The sequence below is a fragment of the Rhagoletis zephyria genome, unplaced genomic scaffold (assembly GCF_001687245.7).
Source record: "Rhagoletis zephyria isolate East Lansing unplaced genomic scaffold, Rhagoletis_zephyria_1.1 Rzeph_scaffold_01845, whole genome shotgun sequence".
NCBI classification, from domain to species: domain Eukaryota; kingdom Metazoa; phylum Arthropoda; class Insecta; order Diptera; family Tephritidae; genus Rhagoletis; species Rhagoletis zephyria.
In genome coordinates, this window is record NW_016158929.1 from 62,259 (window position 1) to 88,421 (window position 26,163).

Genomic DNA, 26,163 nt, shown 5'->3' on the forward strand with positions numbered 1-26,163 from the left:
ACATATGCCAACGCATATTCGAATCTGCCTTAATTACAAAACATCACTGTTGCCCATACTAAACGGTTTAAGGTAAGAGAAAAAGGGATATGTTCATTTTATATGTACTTTTTTAACAAAATTTCTTGCAGAGAAGTTGTTTAAACTCTAAAACGAAGAAACCTTTAATTAGTAAACAAATTGAAAATTTTAATTCCAAAGTTGTTTGAGTTTTTTTTGTTGCTTGTTCCTTTTTATTACTCTCTGATATTACTATGGATTTGATTTCGCCTTTGAAGAGGTAATAATGTCAATTGAATTTATTTCGCACCATTATGCGAAATAGTGTCAATTGACCTTATTTTCGTTGATCTTGTTACCAGTCACCTAACGTAAGTCTATGCCCCCAAGCGAAGAACATTGATTACACATATACTTTTTCTTTATTTATTTATCCATCAAGTAAAGAAGTCCAAGTTCGGGAGAAGCCGAAATTAAATACGCGGCGCACGTCCGACCAACATCTAAATAAGAATTTTTTTTTTCGAATCGCAGTCGCCCATCTTTTTGCCATGAACCATCAATACGCAAACTTGATCACGCCCTCCATCCTTTTACTTAATAAGACTGTAGTCTATAGTTTCAAAGACTATAGTATCAAAGGAACTTTTACTAACGTAACTTCATGTAACGTCGTGTCAGATACTTCGGAAAGGTTTTAAAGTTTAAAACTTGGAAAATTAACCTCTAATACAGTACCCCCCGCTTAAGTACCTAGCCCGTCTAAGTACCAAAATTTTTCGTACCCGATTTACCATTTTACCAATAATTTTCCCCTTTTAAGTGCTCCCGCCGCACGTTCGGCAAAAAAATCTAAAAAGTCAGCGGCAATTTTTAGCCACTTGAAACTTACACATTGGGTACATTCTTTTGCAACCAAGCTACAAAAGAATACTCGCTTAAATTCCGAAATACACGCAAAGCAACAACAAAAACTCGGAAATTTATCCGAGGTCAGCCAGGTCGGTTAAAAAATACGCGACTTGAAAGGTAGTTACGCAAATACTTCGCATAATTACTTATTTAAATTGGTTTTTGTATCTAAATCCCGTTAAAGTAATGACATGCTTCTTGCCAGCTACCAGCAGGGTTGCTTAAGTAGCTACAAAAAAAATGCACCTATTATTACACTAAAATTGCATAAGCTATAAACACTTCTGAGAAAAAAAGTTTGATATTTTGATGAAAATATGATGAATTTCTTTTCAGTGTTCTAAAAAATTTTAAGCTTAGGTTTATATGGTATTTGTAAGGCAATGAACCGTGTTTTAATTGAAAAATCTTAAAAATTAATAAAGAAGCACACGTGGTGAACATCATTTTGAATTTGGTCCGAAATGATAGATATGTCCAACACTGTATGTATGTATAAATATGTATAATCAGTGACTTTAAAGAATTGAATTCTTGTAAAAATGACATAACATTGCATTATAACTTTTTTTTATAAAGTTTTTTTTATGTGTTTACGTGTTTAAATAATGCTACGATCTTGGTTTTAAACTAGGTATATGTTACCAAAAACATTCTTCTAAGTACCCAACCCGTCTAAGTACCTCAAAAAGCTTATATTTTTTGTGAGGTTCTTGGGTGGGTTTTACTGTATTTCAAATGTTACTACGACAAATTTGATATAAATAGCGTTTCCCAATTCGCAGAGTTCTGCTATTTTGTAACCCAAATTTTGTCAAAACTCACTTATATTTTATGTAGCGTCATGTGTTGGATTATATATTTAAATATGTAGATACTAACAAATAATCTTTTTGAATGAAGGGCTACTTAATTTTTACACAAGTGTAAAAAACCTTTTTCCAAGTCTTGACTTTTTCATTTTATTCAGCAACTTTTATTGAGCTTGAGGCCGTTTTTCATTTCATTTTATAACATTTTGTCATACAAATGCCACGTCACGCCAAATTGGAAATGTATGTACGTATACACTTTACCTTCAGAAAATCAAAACAAATTTAATAAAACACAACTGTTTAAGCGACTTATGCATTTCCCGCATAAACAAAGAACAGCGAACACACACACGCACTTGTATATTGCACTCCCGCCCAAAACCAAGTGCAGCGAATAAACACACGCACTTGTGCTTAAAAATAATTCGTTCGTTCTTCATTGGGTATGCATTTTTAATGCACTTCTCAACTGCCGCAGAACAAAACCTACTAAAGTAGTTAATTGCTGGCACTCCAAATCATGCTCAACAATCTTGCTCGATGCATCACAACTCTTCCGGAGTTGCTTGATGGGGCTCTGTATGACTTTCAGCATACAGAGGTGGTACAAGAGCTACCATTGGCCACGGCGCCTACCCAATTTTCTAAACTTAAATACATAACCGATGCTCAACTTGCTTGACGCATCAACACACAATGCTCAACAATCTTGCTTGATGCATCACAACTCTTACTCCTCCGGAGTGGTTTTAAACAGCAAAAGCCAAAGCGCTACAGGCTGTTGGGGCTCTGTATGACTTTCAGCATACAGAGGTGGTACAAGAGCAGGAGCATGAATAACTCAGTGTGAGGGCAGGACCAGGATGAATGTATTTGCATAAAAATTTATTAAAGCAAAAATGTTTTGGGTAGGCGTCGGAGCCAATGATAACCATCAGTTACCACCTCTGCATGGTTGTAAGTCATGCAGAGTCCCTACGGCTTGTAGCGCTGTGGCTTTGCCGCTTAAACTCTGTAAGAGTTTTTAGGGGTGTGCGTCAAGCGGGAGTGTTGAGCACCGGTTATTTATTCAAGTTCAAAAATTGGGTAGGCGCTGTGGCCAATGGTAGCTCTTGTACCAGCTCTGTATGCCGAAGGCAAGACAGAGCAGTGATGCCAGACATTCTCTGTTAAAAATCCCACGAAAATGGGGAAAAAATCCCTCAATTACCCACAGCTTAAAAATGTATCCCTCAAAATTCCCAACGAATTTAAACATATACATGTTTCAGTAGTAAAGAGTAAAATTCATATAAAATAATAATAATAATGATTGGCGATTACACATATGTGCTTCTCCTCCAATATGTGGCGTGCCCCTTGATGTTGTCACACAAAGGGGAGCGACCTACAGTTTTACGCCGACTCCGATGAGAAGCTGTTTTTCATGGCAGGAATATACTCTGAGGATTGCCATTGCCTGCCGGCTTCACTTTCATTTTTTTGCTCACTCACTAAGGGCCTAAAAAAATTTTTTGGTGACTTTAAAATTGAAGCACATTCATGTGCTATTAACCATTTCATCAGATAATTTGTTCCGCTTTTTACATGAAACACCAGTTACAACTGAAAAGATTCTTTCTTACTCAGCGCTTGAATTGGTTAACGTAAGAAAATTTTCGAAATTGTCCTTATACTTTTTAACAATTATATACCATTTCACTCTACATCACATCTTCAGAAAGATTAATTACGTAAGAATGTCGAATATTCTTGAATTTGGATCAATTATGCAACAATAACTGCATCAAAAGAAAATCCCTTATATGTTTGAAATGCCCCTTTTTTCCCTTTTAATAATTTTTGTTGCAAAATATCCCTCAAATAGGGAAATTACCCACAATCTGGCATCACTGAGACAGAGTCCCGTGAGACAACTCCGAGCAAGTTTGTTGAGCATGATTTGGACTGCCAGCAATTAACTACTTTAGTTGGTTTTGTTCTGCGGCAGTTGAGAAGTGCATTAAAAAATGCATACCCAATGAAGAACGAACGAATTATTTTTAAGCACAAGTGCGTGTGTTTATTCGCTGCACTTGGTTTTGGGCGGGAGTGCAATATACAAGTGCAACAACTATTTAAAATATAACACCGTGCGACAAAAAAAATATATCAAAACACACGAAAGAATCGATATGCTCACATAACCATGGGCTAAATATAGTAAAACGGCGTTTTTAGTTTTTCACTCTGACGTCAGGATTTTTTTTCAAAGGACTTTGAAGTTTTAAAGATATGATTAACTGGAAAAATTATTTTAAAAAGTCAGTGCAATGTAGAATAACAATATGGGTATGAAATATTATTATTTTTGTATTTTTTGTGCTGGGCAGGAGGTCTGGAAGGACGAGTTCCAGAGCAGCACTGCCTGGGCGGGTGGAAAGCACTAGTTTCCACGCCGCGCCTTCGATTCTCTATATTTAAGTAATTACAATCCAGTAGGCTGTTTTCGGTCAGAATGGACAAGTTTCCAAGCCGCACTGACATAGGTGTTGGGTAGACGATCTGAAAGGCGAGTTCCAGAGCCGACATTGATATATTGGGGATATCCAAATATATTATATTGTTAATCATTTGGTAATATCGGAAAAATCATTTCTTTTTAGTATTCTGGCATATCTCGAGCTAAGAAGGTCCCTCGCTAGTCAATTTGGATGGTTCATTAACCGTACTGAGTAACTGATGCTTTCGTATTGAATGTATCCAATTGATCATGAAATTTTGTTTGCGGTCATCTGGAAAACCAACTGAACGGTACTATTTGTACTTCACGTTTGGAAATACATGTATACATTTGAAAAGGTGTGTCTCTTTGAAAGTATTAGATTTGCTTGTGAGGAGAGGTAAATCAAAGTTGCTCCACTCTGGTTACTATTTTTTCAAACTCGTTAAAGTGCATCTTATCCAAAGTAACTTCAATATTTGAATTTATGCTTATTTGCTTTTTAATTACAAGTACATATACGTAATGCGCAAAAAAAATATATATCTTTATTAGCCATTTCGTTGTCGATATTTCCGTTATTCAATTTATCGATATTATTTTATTAGATATATCGGCATCTGATATTGTGAATTTAGAATATCGCGATACCGATACCTAAGAGTATGTGTTCGATCAGTAATCCCATGGCTAGCGATACTTCTCTCCTTTTCACGCATAGAAGCTCTCGCGACTTACTCATGTCTACTATGGCTACATAAGTTTGGCTGTGTTGCATGTACTTGAGTACTCCCTCCTTGTACGTGCTTCTTTTGGAAGAATTTCCTAATGTGAGCTTACAGTAAGCTATCGGCATGTCTAACCTCTTCCAGGCCGGTGAAAGTGGTGCGGAAGCACCTTTTCTTGCCATCTCGTCTGCTTTCTCATTTCCTGGTATGTTACAATATCCCGTTGCCTATACCAGGTATAAGGAGAACTGGTCTGCCATCTCATGTAGCGATTTATGGCAGTTGGCTACCGTATACGAATTAGTAGTGATGGAAGTATCCTAATAGCCTCTTGACTGTCTGAGTAGACAGAAATTATTTTTGTTGTGACCGAAATATGACGCAGACTGTCAGCAGCTTATTGTATAGCCGCTGGTTCGACCGGAGAGACACTGCAATGGTCTGGGAGGCGGAAGCACAACCCCGGCGAGAATTGTTCAGCGTATAAGGAGTATATTACCCTGCTACCAAGTTTAGATTCATCATTGTGGAACCGAATAGAATTTTCATTCCCGGGACTCTTTTGACCATGATTCTCTACTTGATATCTCTGTGTGATACCTTTTACTGAAAGTCAGCGTAGTTGGGTCGTTCTTAAAAAACATGACCAATTGGTGTCCCCAGACTTTACTATTTTATATTTTGTTTCTTCAAAAAGAAAATAGAAAAATATCTGCATTTTTATAAATTATTATCGATTCTACGTAACTATATTATAAAAAAAAAATAATTAATTATCTGAAAATAANCCGCTTTTCTCGTAAGTTTCGGTTACTGAGAATGGTAGTATGACCACCTCTCTGTGATTTCCAGATTTTCAGTTCTTGCAGTCTTAGGGCAGCCCTTGCGGCGCATTGCATGCCCATTAAATCTATTGTTAGGATATTTGGAATGGCATCCATTTCCTCTGTGGGCGTGTGGTTCGCAGCGCACCCTTTATACAGACCAGGGCTGTCCATTCTACCTTCTGCAGCATGAGAACGGCCGTTTTGTTTTCTATGAGATGTTAACATCATATTTAAAGTGTATTAATGCTCTTTCCACCAAATATATTTAATATCTGATAAATCTGACGAAAGAAACGTATTTAAAAAAGAAAATGTTTTATTCGAACTTACATACATACATACATACATCACATCCTGCATTTGTGGTATGTTTCGAGTGAATTTTACTATCGTTTTGTTTAATTAACAAAAGCTTTATTGATTAGGGTAAAAAGTTAAGCTTGGTTCTAACTATGCTGTTGCTCTGAGAACTACATTATTTACAAAAATTAATATTTTAAGTATTTTTCCTTCACGATTTTCCAACGAGTTCTTTCTATTTTTATTTCAGTTGTCATTGCTAATCAACAAATGCGTTCCACCACTAACCTGCTCATCATCAATCTGGCAATTTCGGACATACTGTTTGTCATCTTCTGTGTGCCATTCACCGCCACCGACTATGTGCTACCCGAGTGGCCATTCGGCAATTTGTGGTGCAAATTCGTGCAGTATATGATTGTGGTCACCTGCCATTGCAGCGTCTATACTCTGGTGCTGATGTCTTTCGATCGGTTTTTGGCAGTTGTACATCCGGTGACAAGTATGTCGTTGCGAAGCGAACGTAATGCAATGCTGTAAGTAGTTGTAGCACATAACTTCATACATACATAAGTATACACTATAGCCAACGTATTTACGTTTTCATTTATTGCCGGAATCAACATTTCGTTTGATTTATCAACATTGTCAGACAATGTGACACAGAATTGAGTGTAGCGGCGTTAATGAAATCTCGTTGTCATTTTCATTTCAATTTCAGGGCCATCATTTTTGCGTGGGTGCTTATTCTGACGACAGCGATTCCGGTGGCCTTGGCTCATTCGGTGCGTCTGTACTATTTTAAAGGACGTAATTACACAGCCTGTGTATTCTCTACGGAAGAGGAAGGTTGGAATTGGGTTGCATTTCAGGTAATTGTGTTCAAATGAGTTTTTTGGCGTTGTTGATTTCTTTTTGTGTTTATGTGAAAATCTTTTAGTTTGTAACAAATAATACCTCCATACCAAGCCACATCATATAGGTATTAAGCAAAAAAAAAGTTGTTGTTGAGCTGAACTCATTCCCTACGCAAAGACAATACCACTCTGTGGCTGCCAAATGTGCAAATATACAAATCGTGTGATCCCTGCTTTAGACTTGACTTGACTTACTTAGAAATTTAAAGCTCACTGTCTTGAAAATTGTAAATCTGGCAAATGAGCAGCGCGTGTATGTAGTTACCCAAAAAAACAACTTCACTTAGAAACTTGGAGAACTATAGATTTTTGATTTATTAGTTACATTTCTCAGTGCAAAGTGTTTTAATAAAACTCCTACAAATATGCCACACAAATATGATTTTTTGCATAAATGCAATTCATCTGGCAATCGAAAAAAACTTTAAAATAAATTTACATTTTTTCAACTGTAATTTTTATTCAATTTTACGCAAAATTGTAAAAAGTTTAATTTTTTTGCGTAAAATTGAATAACAATTACAGTACAAATACAAATGCTTAGGATAAAAAAAGAGAAAAAGCAATAGATGACACGGAGAGTAATCGTTTCTAAGGTAAGTCAAGTCAAGGTCGATTATCGATAGTAATCGAACTTCAGTTGCATTTCCAGTTGCCAAAACGATATTACACATGGCAACAGGCAGCTCCCAACTGGCAACTGTAGTGTATATAAAGTAGGCCGATCAAAAAATATTGATTTTCAAGAATTCCATACCATTTCCACGAAAAGTGGTTTTTTTTTCATACAAAATACATGGCAATGTTTTAGCGCTTTGAGCGACCTCTAAATATTTTTGAATTTCAAAATAAAAAGAGTGGGGTATACTTTATTTCGATATAGAACAATCCTAGGGGGTGAGAGCATTAAAATTCTGACTTTACAATCAGCGGCCTTGAAATCCCCAAATCCACCCACTGTCCGTTGTCAATCCTCCACGTACCCCCCTTCGTCCAGGTCTCGGTTTATCTCCAACTGAATGAGGCCGGCCAATTCGTTCCTCCACAACCATTACTAGCCTTGGCCCCTGTGGCTAGCCCCAAATGAACCCTCACCCCTTTATCTGATATGATCTAGCACGGCTAAGTTCAACGCACGAAAAAAGCAAGCCACCGGACGCTCTTACTTCCAAGTGTACGCGGCAAATTAAACCTAATTACCTAACACCTAAGACGTATTGGTATTATGGCTGCTAGGCTGCGAACCAACTACTTTCGGTCAAATCAAACGTGTATGCTCACCTAAGCTTCTCTTGATCGCTGCGCCTAACTTCAACACGTGCCTTCTTCTTAAAACTATTTCTTAATTGCCAAATACATATCGAGCCCTAACCGCCAAAATAACGTAAGCGACGTTTTTTTCAAAATTTTTGTTTTGATGCAGAAATGCATCTAGATGCTCTAGTGCTGAATCCACTCGCCAAAAATGATTGTCGCGGCATTGCTATAACATCGATTCCTCGGCTACCAGGACGAAGCCACGCTGTTTCCCACCGCCGATATGAGTACTGAGACTTGTGCTCGCCAGATTTTTCGGCACCAATGGAGGGTCGTCTGCCTCCGTATGAACAAATTTGGTCGTCTTCGTTTATCATATGCTGAATAGTTAAAACTTGCGCGACTCCCGATACCCTGGGGTATCCGTAGTCAAACAGTGGTAGACATTAGTCTCTTAACCAAGCTCTGGTCGATGTTTTCGGATTATCCATGTGGTCTCGATGCTGTCCGTCTCCAAAACGAAAGAATTTTCTTTTCGCGCGAAGTTAACCGACCACGGCTGACAGGCACACTTGTGTGATTTCACAACATCGAGCTTTTTGGCAGGTACGCAAACTGCGATCGCCATATGTAGTAAACAATATTACTAGTATGCGGTGGCAATACATATATTTAGTATCCTTGATCTTAATAATTTGGGCAAAATCTTGAGCTTCGCATCCACTGTGCAAATGGATAATCGGTATTTGATCTTTTTTCAATAATTTTCACCAGTAGGCGAAAGAGTAAAAGTATCTCCATTGTGTTATTAAACATATGCATAGTAACATGAATAAAAATTGCAATTTCAATTTAATTTTGGAGCATTTTTTCTCATCGATACGTATTAATTAAGCTTAAATAGATGCAGCAATCGATTTGTTAAAATTTACTTTAATTATATCTACGCAAGAACCGCATTAACAAGAAAACTATTTGACTAAATACACATTTTTTTCGTCTACATATGTGTCTTTATATGTAGCGCCCTCAATGTAACCGTACACAAAAGTAAAGATGAAAACCAACTGATTTGAAGAAATAGAAAACCGATATGAAAATGAACGCGGGTCAACACATTTCTCAATTTCTAAGCGTATTGAAAATCTGTTTACGCACCAGTTTTCAGCTGAAACAAAGTGCGTTATGTGTCGGTTTAAGCAAGGTAATCGATTTGGCTTCTATTATTCTAACTTATACATGTTAATATGTATTTTTTATTCTCAATCAATTATTAAAAGGTGTTCTTTTTAATATGTATATATGTATCCATTTGCTTGCTCTCTCACCTTCTTACCACAATTCAAAGCTAACTCCCAATGGATAAAATATTTTCCGCCTTGATTGGAAATAGCGAAATATGCTGTCTATAAATTTTTTACGAAATATTGTTAATTAAAATCACTAAGCTAAGCTAAGATCGCTAACGGCTTGTTTCAATATTAAAGAAAGAACCCAAGCAGATCAGTTTACGCTATACCGCAATACCATTACATTTTCGTATTCGTTTTCAAATCTCAAACACAATCACGAATTACTTCGAAAATGTCCTATAAACAAAAGTTAGAATAGTACAAAAACTCACACTCATAGAAACTTTACCCAATACACGAGGTGAAGCTACCTGTAAAATATGGGGTATTCACCCAGTCTATTCTGTAGCCCGTTTCTGTAACTTTTCTCTACCAATTATTTCTCTACCAGTAGAGAAAATACGTCATTCTCACCTACTAATTAGCAGTAGAGAACAGGGCGGCGAATTCATATCTCAATTCGCCTTGGTAGAGAAATGTTACAGAAACGAGCTACTGGTAGAGAAATTCTCTACAAAATTGTAGTGGTAAACTTTATTACTCATACGCCATGTATCACCACATGTGCTCAAATTTAACAAGAAAACGAGTAAAGAAGTATGAATTCGGGCGAAACCGGATTTTATATACCTGGCGCAGGTACTTTCTCTAAATTACCTTTGCGTGATAAGCAAGGCTGATTTTTCCGATTTAAAATGCTTTCCATAATATGCTCAGTTCGACTTAAGGAATATGCCACTTTTATTTGGAGACCTTACCATGCCACACATATTAATCTATTACAACGTATTCTGAAAGTGTTTATACGTTTTGCACTTTCTAGACTTGTCATCCTTGAATAACAGAAGGACATTTTTGTCTTGCACTTTTGTGACTAATGTTATAGGTGGGTATATTGAGTGCCCTGCACTTCTGAGTAGGATAAATTTTAAAATACCTGCGTGAAATCTTAGACGTGTGGATATGTTCTGTATACCAAAGGTTAAATATAATTATACGCTTAAAGCACCTTCAGTTAGAACGTTAACCGAACTTAATCAGTGTCGTGGAATAAATAAATAAATAATTGAACCAAGTTTGATAGAAAATTCCTAAAAGTCTACAACAGTCTTATGTATTGTTAAGAGGTTATTGTAAGTGTTAATTAGCGTCCTAAGTTATTGAAATATCGGAGTTTATGTATTTCTGATATTTACCGTAATACGAGAAGCGGCTTTAATTTCAGTTCGATTTTAATAATATTCAACGAATTCCCTACCAAGGTTATTAAGTGCACCGAGTTTGATTGAAATTGATAAATCTGTCAACGAGATACACGTTTGTGGTCATAAGTGTCACGCCGCCGCCACGCTTATTATCCAAAAATTTATAATAATCTAATTTTCTGCTAAGTGGGTATTGCAATCATCGGTTTTGAGTGGATTCGGGTCAGCAGTTACTGATTTATCGCAGCTTTCGCGTTTCTGTAGATTTCAAAGATTTTCAACAGATTTCTTAGTTGGACCCTACCGGCTCCACCGAATTTGGTAAGGATTGGTGAAGGGGCTACTGAGATACAGGATTCCATCATAAGTGGACGCCCATTTTCCAAAAATTTCATAATAATATTATTTTGCACCATTTTTAACAAGCTCGAGGGCCAGTAATTAAATAAAACGCAAATCTTCGATCTATTGATATTTTAATTGTAATTAATAAAGAGTTCCTGAAGATGACCTTAGATTGAGGTCGAAATATCGACAGTTAAAATATCAGTAGAACGCTGGGCCTCGAGCTTGTTAAAAATGGTTCGTAATTTAAAATTCAAAGGCCAACAACAAAAACAAAACTATTTAGTGCCGATGTTTTTGCATTTTTCGTAATTACCGTTATATGGGAAGTGGGCGTTATAACAGTCCGATATTGCCGATTCGTAATACCAACCTACCTTAGATAATTAGCAACCCCCGTACCAGATATCTAAATTTTTGCTCGAGTTATCGTGTACACGGCCGGACGGACAGATATGGCTTAATCGACTTCTCTGACCATTCTGAGAATTTGTGTATTTATTTATCTATACCTATCACTATTCGCACCGCAGTGTGAAACTTCCCACTGGAATTATTTAACAAATTTTCTCTAAAATATTTCTTCCATCATGATTTTAAAATGAAATTAAAATGTTTTTCAGTTGATCTTCACAGTTTCATGTAAAACTAGCTTTATTCCACACGCGCTGTTCGACAATAAGAAAGTAAAAAAAAAAATAGGTTACTCTCTCACAATTATCAAACATTTGTCAAAACGTGCCTTAAGTACCCACAGCGCGAAGAACGCATAGGAACTACATTTCGTGCACGGAATTAATAAACCAACTGAAAAACAATGACTTTATTTGTATTTTTCTTATACGGGGAATAAAATTAGCAAATACCTAAATTTTTTGAATCTTTAGTAGTATTTTTCATTATTGTGTTTTATAAAATTATGTAAACAAACAACACCTGTTATGGCAATTTTAATTTACACATTGTGCCCGGAATATTGTCTGGGCTGTTTTGGGTACGAAGGAGAAGACATTTACGGTCGTAAAGTGAAACGGATCCGCTCCCTATTACCTATTTTTCAAGCGAGAGGAATGAAACGAACTTACTTACGGTCTTACATTCATACATTTAAAAAGTTTACACGAATAGATGAGATTTTATTACTAATTTCATATTTTTCTTCTTTCTTGTTCTTGCAGATATCATTTTTCTTATCGTCATATTTAGCTCCGCTAACTCTGATTTGTTTCTTGTATGTGGGTATGTTGGCACGACTTTGGCGCAGTTCCCCTGGCTGTAAGCCATCAGCGGAATCGAGGTGAGTACAGTACACTTAGAAATACTTCAAGAATTATAGTAAAGATTTATAAAGAAACTAAATAAACAAATATTTGTAAAAAAAAAAGATTTGACAAATTTATTTACAGAGATAGAACTAATTACATTCTTATAATACTAGNTAGTAAAGATTTATAAAGAAACTAAATAAACAAATATTTGTAAAAAAAAAGATTTGACAAATTTATTTACAGAGATCGAACTAATTACATTCTTATAATACTACCTGTCTTTTTCACCAGCGTTTAAAGTGAAAAAAGCTTTTTCTATTCTGTCTGTTTTCATATTAAATGCAAATCAAAAATTCACTTAAATTTCTTTCGTGAAACTGGCAATAAGTATTTGCACACAACATTAAAAAAAAGAGACAAGAAGTATGACGAATACTTTGATATAATATTCTAAAAGAGCTTGTGGTTTTTAGCGTGAGTGGATTTAAGCCAGGTCTTAGATAAAGTATGTAATATTCTTGGCAAAAATTTGTTTCTCGCCTTCCGAATTATTTAAGAAAGCATATAAGTGCCAACCAATTGAGTAGCGCACCCTTTTGATCCTCAGTATTAGCCGCTTCCTTTGCTTATTTAATATTCACCAATAAAGAAATATAAATTGCATATTCTTTAACAAAAACCATGCAAAACCGAACTTCAAATGTAATACAAAATTTATAACAATTCAAGAGGAATATATGTATGTATATAAGGTGCAAGTTTCAATTTTTTTTAAGGAGATACACATTTTTTTCCTTACAAAGTATGTTCGCATATTTTTTTATGTGATAGAGAATGTTCAAAACCCTCGGCAAAAATGAATTTTCAAAAATTAACGCGAGTTTAAAAGAAAGAATTGCTTTTATAAAGTTATTTCCTATGCCATTCGATCAATGGTAGTATTCATCTAAACCCATAAATTTATCAAGCAGATATTCCTATAAATTTAGGCGCTCTGTTACATGAACGCCCCATACTCTCCTTTCGTTTACACTTGAGACAGTAGTCGTGTTTTCTTTGGTTATCAAGCTCAGTAATTTTATACTAGTAGCACGAGGATAAAGAGATTTCAGAAATGACCTCACTAAACGGGAAAAAATTATATTTAGACGAGATAATATTCACTTAAATAACTATTTAACATAAAGGCGACTTATATGAACCAAATTAAAAGAAACAATGGCAGAATACCTGTTTGTGTATGAATTAATTTGTCACTGCCACCAAATTGTGCGGCCAAATTATCAGTGAAACAAAACAAACAGAACGGATAGTAAATTGAATCAGATTTCTATCAGGATCAAATCGCTGTTGTTGAATTTGTGTGCAAAATTTTTATGCAGATCCCGATTATTGCCCAAGAAAACACAGCTTGAGTTGCTACAGAGTTGCATTGGCTTCAGTTTATCAAGTTTATTCAGTGAAATCGTTGGAGAAATTGATGAGAAATGTGTAAACGAGTTTCCATACAAATTTTGACAGTAAATTTGAAAGGTTTACACTATCATAAGTTTATACGGTTTATAATGCATTTATAAGGTTGGATGAATACCCTTAATAACCTCTTGGGCTTCTTAACTGCAATGCACTTAGGCAAGCTAAATAACTTATGCTAATGTCTCGGAAAAATTAAAAAAAAGGTGACATTCTGCAAAATTTGATGGGAAAATTGTTTCAACGTCTTTCATGATTTCCAGTCACTTCCTTTGTGGTGAAAAAGCAGTAGTTTTTGATTTGGAACCAACATTTTTTGGTATTCAGAGACCCTCTAATATGCCTAGCATGGCAAGTTGAATTATTTTGTGATCTCTTGACATTGCAGACTGAGATCCGTGGCCACAACCATCGATAATATCGATACTATCGAAAATGTCGACACTATCGATAGTACTATCGATAGTTTTGATTAAAGTAGTCTAAAAATTAAACACAACAACTTTTATTGAATATGAGACCAAAATATGTCCATATTTTTGTTAAGGAACAAAAGTTTATCAACGATTTTTGGCTTCAAGCTGCATCTGCGCTCTGAAATTATTTGCCCTGCTTTGCTAAATGTCCATTCCGACTCACAAGATGAAAAGGTATTGCTGGATCTTACTCTTACTGAATAATTAATGTATACGTGAAAACTATCGATAGTGCTTACAAAACCATCGATGTTTTCGATAGCCAAAAAGGGTTCTTTTTCTGAACCTAAAAATTAAATACCAGGTTTTTTTCGAATAACTTGATTGGAAAAGTAGTTGATTTGTACAGTAAATTGCACTTGCGTTGTTGTACAAACACAGCAAAACACCCTGCCTCCTAATATACAGTTTACTTTCTTTGCCGCCTTGCTTGTAAAATTTAAAGGAAACAGATAAAAATTAATTACAACTAATTCGAAAGCGTGCGACANTTGTACAAACACAGCAAAACACCCTGCCTCCTAATATACAGTTTACTTTCGTTGCCCCCTTGCTTGTAAAATTATTAGGAAACGGATAAAAATTAATTACAACTAATTCGAAAGCGTGCGACGTAATTATATTAGTTTTGGGTTCATATTCGTATGAAGTGTAAATGCGAAAATTAGTTGTAGGTACTAATGGTAGACCTGATAAAATAAATGAATATTCGTGATTAATATTATTTTGTACATACATATGTAAGTATTTAGAGTATACTTAATACATACATACAAAGAAAGTATGATTGTAGGGCAACGGTCATATTAATACATACGTACGCATTTCAGCACGTATACAACTAAGTTTTTTTTTTGTTAATGGACGTTGGGATAGGGAAATTACCCATCAAATGGGCCGTGTGAAACTCTTCAGAAGCCCTCTCCCCGGAACCCCTCCCGCATTATATCGGAGTGAGGCCGTGGCATAAACATGCCCCACATATAACGCCCTTTCCATAATCCCCCGTCCACTTATGTGATTAGGGGTTCAGAAGCGTTTCGGTGTTCACAAAGATTACCTGCAAAGAAATGCAAAAAATAAAAGAATACTTTTTTTTTAATAAAGCAACTTCAACTATTTCACCTTTCTAACCGGCGGCGTAGCTCTCTGATCCTTAGCTTTGTCATTATTTCTCTTCTTCTTGATGTCAATGTATTTAATCTGTCTCTTTCAAGTGAAAACGATGCGCTATCGAAAAGTACATGTTCAGCGGTTTCCGGGGCAGTTTCACATGTATAACATGCTGTCGAGTCATCGTGACCATAATAGTGCAGGTATTATTGAAAGCAGCCGAGGCCACTAAGTAATTGAATCATGTGAAAATCCATGCGAAACTGTCCGGAAAGCGCTACAAACGTGAAAGGCACTAAGACGGGGAACAGCGTTTACAAGCTTAGCATAGGACTTTTGCTGCAGAGCATGACCCCAGACGGGAGCTGCGTACATTATAACTGATTCTGTAACTTTCGTTAGCAGTTAGCAGGAATTTCGTTACACAAGTCTTTAAAACACGCTTTCTTGCTATTTTTAATTGCATTTTTTAACCATTTCCATAAAAATTTAAAATAGTCTCTTTGGGAGTCCGTTCTTATTCATTGGCATTTTCTTCTGGCTTTATTGCATTTGGTTCGTAGAGCAGCTATTTCAGGTGTCCACCAGTAAACCGGCCCAAAAAAGGAGAAATAAAGCCCATGGGCCGCGGGCTTTATTTTCCAAAGAAAAGGAAATAACGTCAGCTTGATTTATTTCATAAAAAAAAAAATAAAGCCCTTGAGTAGTATTTTATCTGGCTTTATTTTACTGAAAGATTCCAATTATGTATACAGGCATAAATTTGCATAAAATAGAACGTATTTTAAACGAATTGCTCTCTATTTTTGCATACAGTGTAGTTCTGCGTTAAATTCCCTTCTGCAGTATACGCATAGAATTGAACGGTATTTTTGCCAATAACTGATAAGCGAATAATTGGGAATTAAAGGTAAATTTTTACTGTTTTTCAGCTTTCAATGCGATGCGCATATTTGTTCTCAGTGTCTTAGGGTTTTCCAGTGGGGGCGCGCAAACGCGGACGACCGTGGCTCGCAAACGCGGACCACCGCGGTTGTACGCCAACAGGTTGGCCTCACCGGCAAAAGGCAATTATTAAGTAAAAATTAATTTCTTTTTCGAAAAGCCAATAACGCCCGCGGGCTTTACTTCCTTTTTTTAGGAAATAAAGCCCATGGGTGATCACTCTGAATATCGACGTCACTAATCTTTGTTGGTGCTAGTGATTGGATGCAAAATGCGATGTCAATGACGGAGCCCCTGAAATTTTTCTCAAAAGTGTTTTTGTTACGTTACCTGTATTCAGTAAGAACAAGTCTAGTGAGGCAAACGCCTTTAATGACCTCGTCGGTTTGCTCTAGTGCTTCCCCATTCAACATCCCGTGCATTAAAGTCACCCGCTATAAGCATTGGAGAATATAAAATGGCGTCTATCTAGAAAAGATTCAAATAACTGAGGCTAGGTGGTACATATACATACATATATTTATGCACATGTGCGTAAAGAGCCTCATATTTGCAATTTTTATACGTCAAAAGAGAACTAATAAACTAATACATATGTATTTATGTATTTAAAATAGCAAGTATTGATAGAAAACATTCACTCGCATATGTACTACATGCATATCTATATTGTTGTATTTTCTTATAGGAAAGGCAAGCGCCGTGTGACCCGGATGGTTGTTATTGTGGTATTTGCATTCGTAATTTGTTGGCTTCCCATTCACGTAAGTATAATAAAACACGTAACTCTTTATTAATAGCATTACAGTCAGCTTCAGTGTTCACAATCAAAAAAGGTATTTCGCAATTATCGACGTGCATGTGAAGATTGCTAGGGGGCTTTTCAGTTTTATTGTGTGTCTGCTAAATTTGGGTTAATAAATTGCTAATCATTACAACTGCATACCAGTAATAAGACTATGTAGCAAGAATAAATGAATTTAGGAATATCATATGCCTAATTGTTTTAAAAAGGACATATCGAGCCCTAACCGCCAAAATAACGTAAGCGACATTTTTCTAAAAATTTTCTTTTTGATGCAGAAATATTCCTAAAGCATCTAGGTGCATTTCTGCATCAAAAGAAAAGTTTTTAAAAAAATGTCGCTTACGTTATTTTGGCGGTTAGGGCTCGATATGTATGTATGCACATTAGCCATATGACCTTTTTGAAAAAAAAAAATATTATGTTTTTGTGTAACTTGTTTCAAAAAAAACCTCCAGCAGCGAACTGTAATTTTAATTTGTCCACTTCAGTTTTATTTAATTTATTTCAATTAAATTTAAATAGTATAGATTATAAATTTGAATATATTAATTTTGAATTCAAAGTACGCGGCGTGTTGCAGGTATAAAATAATTTGTCTGTAGATGAGGAGATTTTTTATGATTTGAAAACTGGTTGGAAATGACGGCCAAAATCGTCGTTTAAAACTTTCCATTCTTTCTTTCCTTTCTTCCATTCCATCGTTATATTTTCAACTTATTTTGAACTTGCAAAATCTCGATGACGAATGGTGAGAACTTGAATTGTTCGATCATAAGGATATTCATATTGATTCTTCATTAGATCCAGAAAATTATAGGAAAAAGGTTTTTGAATTAAAAGATTCTTCAGGTTAATATAAGTTTCCCAATTAAAAAAATATTATATCTGCATTACTAATATAGGCATTTTCTAAGGATTCTGTAGGACGTATTTAGTAGTTTAGAAATGTGTAGGAGTGACTTCAGGACCAGATTGAGCACTGATATAGTTAGCAATATTATATACAAACCAAGGCATAAAAAAATTACGGTGATACTTTGTTTGAACCGCAAGAACAAATGTACCAATTGAATTGGAGAATGTAATTAATATTTATACTAAGTACCTGTAAATAGTAGGCAGTACACAATACTCATATCTGTAATAAGAAATGTTGAGTAATTTGTTCGGATGTTGAGTATTTTTTATTTGCTTTTGAGGAATTTGGTAACTTTTTTGTGGCAAAACTGAGTTTTACAGATATAGCTGATGTTCGGTTCATCACGTTTGAAAAGGTTAATTCACTAAATTGCAATTATCATCAGACGAGGTGAGCGAATTTCAGTTGTATTTTCCTTAAAATACAGTTAATTAAATTTCCTATTAAAGTTGTATAGAACACTTTTCATTTAAACGATCGGCCTCGATATTTCTGGGAATGTCGCAATATAAAAAAAAATAATTATACAAGTATTCAAACTTTTCGGTAGGTTTCCTGATGGAGGTTTTTGAAAAATTAAGATCATACCCCGTTTTTATATATAAAAAATCATTGCATCATACCATGTAGATTGAATTTTTCCAAAAAAAGTTGAAAAATATGAGATGAGCTAGTTTTTCTTTAAGATAGGCCTTAAATTGATCTTTAACTTTACAGTTTTTAATGTCTCCAGATTCCACACCCGAGCCTTCGCTTTCGCTGGATGTACCTAAAATTATTTCTAGGTTGCTTATAAGTCTTTTAGCAGTACTGTTTGAAGGCCCATCAATGTTGCTTGATATACTACTTAATCGTTTAGCGCCTAAAGCTAAAAGCCGGTTAGTGTCCGCACTTTGGTTAGACAGACTTAGAGACATTTAAATAATATTAGAGTGGCCCATGTACATATTCGCATTCGCGAAACATTAGTATCATTTGATGTCAATGCGAATGTCGAATTCGAAAATAAATATTCGCAACATCCCTGAACTCCAGAGCTCCTAACATGATTTTGAACCTGGACTACTCTAGGCTTGGAAAATTTTGTAAAGTATGTACATATTTTGTTTGAAAATATATTAAGTAATTTGCTCCAATTTAAATGTGCCCATGTACATATTTGCATTCGCAAAACATTAGTATCATTTGATGTCAATGCGAATGTCAAATTCGAATATAAATATTCGCAACATCCCTGAACTCCAGAGCTCCTAACATGATTTTGAACCTGGAGCACTCTAGGCTTGGAAAATTTTGTAAAGTATGTACATATTTTGTTTGAAAATATATTAAGTAATTTGCTCCAATTTAAATGTGTAATTAAATTAAAAGCAAGTACATGGGTATGCACTATTTTAAAACACGTATTTTACCTAAATTTGGATAAACCACATTAACACGAACTACTAGGCGTATGAATAACCTTAACTTGCTTGTGTCAAATAAAATGAAATCAAGATGACTTCATAAGACGACGATAGCGTTGAAGTTAATTAAGATGTGTAAAAGGATGTGCGCAGAGAAATGTAATTAAAATTGGAACTAAATTTCTTCTACGTCAGTACTATGTACAATATGTATGTATGTTCACAGCTTGTGGCCGTAATAATTAATAACAGTTTGGGAGGAATTTGAAGAGCGGCATTTTAGGATGGAGTGATTTTTTTAATCGCTTTTCTAAAAAATTATCTTCTAAGACTAGAAAAAATTGTTCGAAATATATGTTATTCGCCACATCGTAAGTTGAAGGGTGGTCCGGACAATATTAAGTTTAGAAAAAAAAGCTAACGAAATCAATGTTTTTATTTTCACTTCACGACTTTATGAACGTATATGGGGAAACCTTTGGAGAAGGGGATTTTTCAATTAAATCAATTAAATCAAAATTAAGCTTGAAACTAATGTAGAGGTGGCCAGAAAAATAGTGTTCTTTGGGTGATGTCTAGCACTTCCCTTCTAACAGAGGTCACAAAGGTAGGATCGTTCCCACGGTTACATACAGTAAGATTATATAAATGAATAAAGTCAAGTAAACACTCGCCTCGGAAGTTGGTGTCGCTTGAGCACCAGATTGTGTTATGGGAATTAGAGTTGGCCCCTATCATGGCCTTCACAGCTTCTTCCAGTATATAGGGTGGAACAATTGGCTGTCGTGGGCCATGCAAGTGTTTTCCACGCTGTCCTTCAGTTGGACGCTGATGCAGACAGTGTCCTCGTCGCTGTATTGGGAGAATAAAAATGAGAATATACTTTTTTAATTCGAATACAAGCTCTGACCCTACCTGCTACTGGAGCTGTTATCAGCTGGTAGGCATCAGAGTTCAGTCCGAAAACCTTATTTCAGACGATCCAAGATTCTGCGACTAGACTCAAGTCCTCAGGTTTATCGCTGTGGCGAAGAAGGAGATCAGCCGAGACTGCCTTGGAGTGGTGCAGATTAATTTGTAATATCTGCACCATCCGACGAATCAGTGATGTCCATTGCTTCTAGCTCTCTCCGGTCAGCGGCGGCAATGACTGTGATGTCATTGTCTTCCTCCTCTGGTTCTGTCTCTCTATCTCTGTATATCGACCCTAGACAGATCTGTCGCGGTATCGTATACACTCGTTAGTCGGTCCACAGGTCTATTCATGGTGTTTCCTGTGTATCCCACTCTGCCTGCCACCGATGCCTACTCGGAGCCCCAAGTCCGCTCGAAGCGTTGCCTGTTTTATTTGCCCCTTCGTCGGGAAGAATTATGTGAAGGAGCGGGTCCGCTCGAGGCAATGTCCGTCTTCTTCCCTTGCTGATCCGCTCTCTGGTGGATTTTTACTGTGATGTAGTAAAAGCCGTAGCTAATTACCCCACCACAATCCCCGAGAACGGGGACAGAAGCATCGTTGATGACAAAGCCAAAAAAACGCTGCTTCCCCTTGGTCCCGCCAACTCGGACTATCCTCCAATCGCTGGTGGGCACTCCGTCGTTTCCCAGTCGGAAAAACTCGAGTATCTCCTCCGGTTTTGACGGCTCAGCTGGTACCCTGGCCGAAGTTCGCGACATATTAGGGATTTCATCTCTATGGAATGCAACTAAATCTGCCCCGGGCCACAGCTGTCCAACCGTGGAGAAAGCTTCCTTATAGATTCGGACCGCGCGCTCATCGGCACATGCTACTAGCTTAACTTGCCCTTGATGACACCTGGCATCACGGACGATTGGTGCAGGGCTGGGGTACTTCTGGAGTATCCCTTTGTATAGCCTGCATAAACCCCTCATAGACTTCCAGTTCTCCGTGGTAGTGTCACCGTCCGGATGACTCTTGTCCAACACTGCTAGCGTGAGGTGCTCTTTGGCGTCCTCACTGAACGGCTTCGTGTTGGATACGGCCATGGACGGACGGCTATAGGGGAAGGAAGCCTTAGGCCTCTTGAAACCACTCAAGGTGTTGTCCTGAGAACGCTGTCTCTTGGAGGCTAGGTCCTTCATTGTGTTTTCCCGAGTAGGTGGTTTGTCCTTCCCGGCTTTCCCGGGGGTTTAGCAATCCTTCCAGCTTCTGTGGAAGCCCGAAGCTGCTGGCCTGCTGGTGTTTTGGATTTCTTATCACCGTATCCAGCAAGGGCACTACCCGTGCAGGGTTTCGAGACTACTTTATTATTAAAATTCATTTTACTGGTTCTTTGCCCACCTACTGAGCCGCGCCCTTTCGGTGACAGGAAAAAATAGGAAAGGGGGAAAAACGGTCGACCACGGCAGAGCCCCATGACGCAGCAAGTCCACTATTACTCCGGGAGGCGGACAGAATACAGTCGGATAGCCACCTAACCGCAAAACTTAGATCCATTGTGTTCTGTGCAAACAGGGTTACCTCTTGCAGGTTCTATTTCCCTATGGGCTTGATGTAGGAGTGGATGGGCATAAAGGGTCGCCTGTGTGCTGTGTTACGCTTCATCCACACCCTGCAATTTCGGTCAACCTTATATGTGAAATAAAAGTCTCTCTCCCACCATAAATCCAAGACCAAATTTGCGCTCCTTTACGTGGCAAATGTAGTAGACGTCGCAAGGCTCCACGCTTACTTTGCCTTGCCCCGTCCATCGCATTTCATGGATGGCGGCGATGTCAGCTTTTATTTTCCCAAGGAAATTAGTCAGCCGGGCAGAGGCACCTTCCCGACTAAAGGTCCGAATATTCCAGGTACATACCCTCAAATCATAATCCTTCCTACGTTTGCCGTGATCGTCATCAAAAAACCAAAAAATCCGAGGCGAGTGATTTTTTTCATTGGGCAGAGTTTTAACGTGGCGGAAGCCAAACTCAGCGCACGCGGATGTTTACTCGTTACCCAGAGGATACATGGATATAAATATCCAGACCTAGTGAACTGCAATTTCAACCGTAAGCACACGAATCACTTAAAGCCACTCTCAGGCGAATGGCAGTCAGAAGCTTTGCAGTCGATACACTTTTCATACCACATATCTCTGGAAGTATTTTGGTACAGTCCTGGTACTTGGTGTGGAGATTTTGAAATCAATCCCATACTCGCGGAGAACAGTGGGGGATATTGGAAAAGTGAGCGTCACGCCTTCCAAACATACTGAAACTTTTACCTAGCTGTAAATACATACATATATAATTCTTCGGTACGTGTGTTTGGGAGAGAACTCCTACACAACTTAAAGCGCCAGGTGGCTCTGGAGTCGAGTTGTTTCTAAAATACGTATTTATGATCCGATTTGCCTCATAATCGAGATATATAACGGTACGGGCAATACTATTGCAAAAGAAAAGATCTGCATGGTTGCGCTGGAGTGGAGTTATTGGTAAAAATCGTCAAGTGAAGTCATTGGGTGACACCAGGGATCAAAGTTAAATAAATCACCAGAACCTTTCCGGTCCTTTTTTAACGGCAGNGACACCAGGGATCAAAGTTAAATAAATCACCAGAACCTTTCCGGTCCTTTTTTAACGGCGAATAAACAGAATAAAGGCAATTATTGGTAAATGGCTACAAATAAAATTGTAAGGTATTTAAGATATTTCGTCTGAAATAAGCCTATGTCTATTAGATTTCTGCGGACGAATGATAATTTGAAGTTGCCACCAACTGTACTCTACAGATTCATGGACGATTCATCATAGAACCGAATCATTGTTGCCACAAGAACTTCTTCACGGACATAACGCTTTAATTAGGCTATTTAAGAAGGCAATGGGGGATATACGTTCTGGCGACCACAAAACCAAACGTGAACGTGAATTTTTGCTGAAACTCAAATGTTTCAATAAAAATCAATTTTGGGCGAGTCGAAGTTCGCCGGGTCTGCTAGTAACATATAAACAAATAAAGCACATATTCCTTGGCGATCCCAATGGTGGCGATCCCATGACAGTAGCTATTACTTTCATGTCTGCACATATTCTCCACTGGAATTGCTCATATTGGATATAGTTTAGGGGGACTTTCAAGTTATTGTACGTTTCAATCTTATTTATTATTGTACGCTAATGGAACGGGTANTGGGCGAGTCGAAGTTCGCCGGGTCTGCTAGTAACATATAAACAAATAAAACACATATTCCTTGGCGATCCCAATGGTGGCCATCCCATGACAGTAGCTATTACTTTCATGTCTGCACATATTGGAATTGCTCATATTGGATATAATTTAGGAGGACTTTCAAGTTATTATACGTTTCAATCTTATTTATTATTGTACGCTAATGGAACGGGTTGTATGCTTTTGTCTTTATATAACACGACTGATTTTAAACTGACTTTATTTGAGTCTATGAAGAGGCGCCAATCAGGCGGATCGTAACTTATATTCATCTCGTTCACGGTAGCATCATTGACAGTAGGTGAAAGTATCAGCGTCATTTACAGGGACAAATTGGTTTATAGGTGTTTGCGTTTTACGATAGCCCGACGTTCTAACATCGTGTGCCAAGTGGTTTGCACTCTTCAAAAATTTGGCCAACTCTTTGTATTGCTAATTAGTAATTCTTTTTTAAATTTTTTTTATAAAAAAAGGTATTTTTTGGTTTAAATTGTTTTTTAGTTATAAATCAATCCCTTTAAAAAATTTCATTTGATCCGATACCCAGCCGACTGCTGTGCAGTATAATTAGACATTTATTGCTGGGTTATGTAAGATTATTAAAATATGTAATTATTAAAGTTAAAAAGGGGAAACAATTAATGATTAATAATCTTAAAGGAAATTTAACAGTTCTATATCGAAAATGCTATTTTCGAAGCACATTTAATCATATAAAAAACATAAGATAATTTATATGATTTGCTATTATTTATATGAAAACTCGTTTCCTCTTTTCTCACGAGTTAACTTCTTTTTTACAGGTCATTCTCGTGCTGAAGGCGTTGAATAGATATCCTGGTACACCTTCGTCAATAATGGTACAAATTGTCTCACATGTTTTGGCATACACCAACTCTTGCATTAATCCATTTTTATATGCTTTTCTATCTGATAATTTCCGAAAAGCGTTCCGGAAGGTGAGCGCAAACCGCATCGTAGTTCAACACACTTGCTTTTCTTTTTACGTGGTGGTTTTTACAAGATTATTTTGATATCCCGGAGTATTTGTTTGCAATTTTAATTTGCTTTCATCTTGCTATGAATTTTTCGTGATAAAATTTCCCAATTCCCTGGCTAACCGCGTAAAAAGACGATCACGGGTGCAACTATTTTTTTTTACTTTATAAAGAAATATTTTTTACTATTTTCGGCAGATTGTGGGCTGTATTCAACAACCGCTTATTGTCACTCGTCAAATAACCAAGACGACCCGAACCACCGGAAATGGACCCTCGAACGTGGATATGCTTTGAGCATTGGTTTCTGAAGCACAAAACCTTTACAATATTCTTAATGTTCAGGTTTCGGTTTTTGGCTATTACTTAAGATGAAAAAATATAAAAAACCTGCAGTTAATTTTAGTAAGTGTGCTACAGTATAAATATGTATGTATGTGATAAAATCTATTATAAGTCAACTAAGATGTGAATCTTAATTATAGGTTTAGAATATATATAAATTAAATGTGGTTTCTTGATACAATTTATTTAGAAATTTTAAACGCGATGTTGAGGAATTGAATGAGATACAAAAGTACATACACATGTAAAAAATATAAATAATTATTACAATAATTAAAAACTATTTTCTGTATACATTTTTAAAACAACTTGTGAATATTTGAATTTTTTAATATACATACTTACATAGCTAATATGTATTTTGATATTTGAAACTGTAATTCTATTAACTAATTGTTAAAAATAAACTTTATGTTGTAATTACAAATGCTCATGAAGTCGTACTTAATCGAAATGAATTTTTTTTATGAGTAGCTGTCGATTTTGCCAGCAATTTAAGTACATATTTAGGTGCTATATAAATTAAATTAATAAAGTATTTTCCACTTAAACTACTTTACTAGATACTTTTCGTCCGATACAAGTGCTTTTGCTAACACTACTTTTGAACTAAGTACTGAAAAGGTATCGAAAAAACTTTCATCGAAACCCGATACCTTCCCAATATGAATCGTTATGTGCTTTATGGCTGCTTAAATACCAGCAAAAACCACGAGAAGGTGTCGATATAATGCAAAGTATACACAATTAAATTGCTTCACCAAAGTCGATTTAATGCGGGTTTTACTCGGCCTATTTGTTCGAGTTGAAGTGTTCAGTGCAGACGTACAGAGTAACTCTATTAAGCTTCGCGCTGAAGGTAATATTGGACAATAATGAGGTAGGGGAGACTAGTTCTGTTATTAGGTTAGGCTAAGTTAGTCTGGCCTTCGTTCAGCCGCACATAGACCGATGCTAAGGATCTGCATTGCCAGCTGGAGCTCGTTTTTACGCGTTAAAGTAGACATCACTGAGGATGCCAACGTTTTTTTTACGAATTAAAGTAGAAATTTCTACTTTTGAGATGTCCTCTAACTTCTCGAATTGGGAGGCTCTCAA

At 36.6% G+C, this 26,163-nt stretch overlaps 1 protein-coding gene across 1 annotated transcript in view; it reads left to right on the forward strand.

Annotated features, from left to right (window-relative positions):
* The window catches only part of LOC108365342 (allatostatin-A receptor-like), a 36,537-nt gene extending 11,283 nt beyond the window's left edge, over window positions 1-25,254 (forward strand). Inside the window, exons 2-7 of the mRNA XM_017619345.1 lie at window positions 6,315-6,600; window positions 6,786-6,936; window positions 12,319-12,437; window positions 17,104-17,179; window positions 24,526-24,681; window positions 24,919-25,254. Of these exons, the coding sequence (XP_017474834.1) occupies window positions 6,315-6,600; window positions 6,786-6,936; window positions 12,319-12,437; window positions 17,104-17,179; window positions 24,526-24,681; window positions 24,919-25,017 (887 nt within the window). The 3' untranslated portion in view covers window positions 25,018-25,254. The remainder of the gene's footprint in view (window positions 1-6,314; window positions 6,601-6,785; window positions 6,937-12,318; window positions 12,438-17,103; window positions 17,180-24,525; window positions 24,682-24,918) is intronic.
* Window positions 25,255-26,163: the final 909 nt, after the last annotated feature.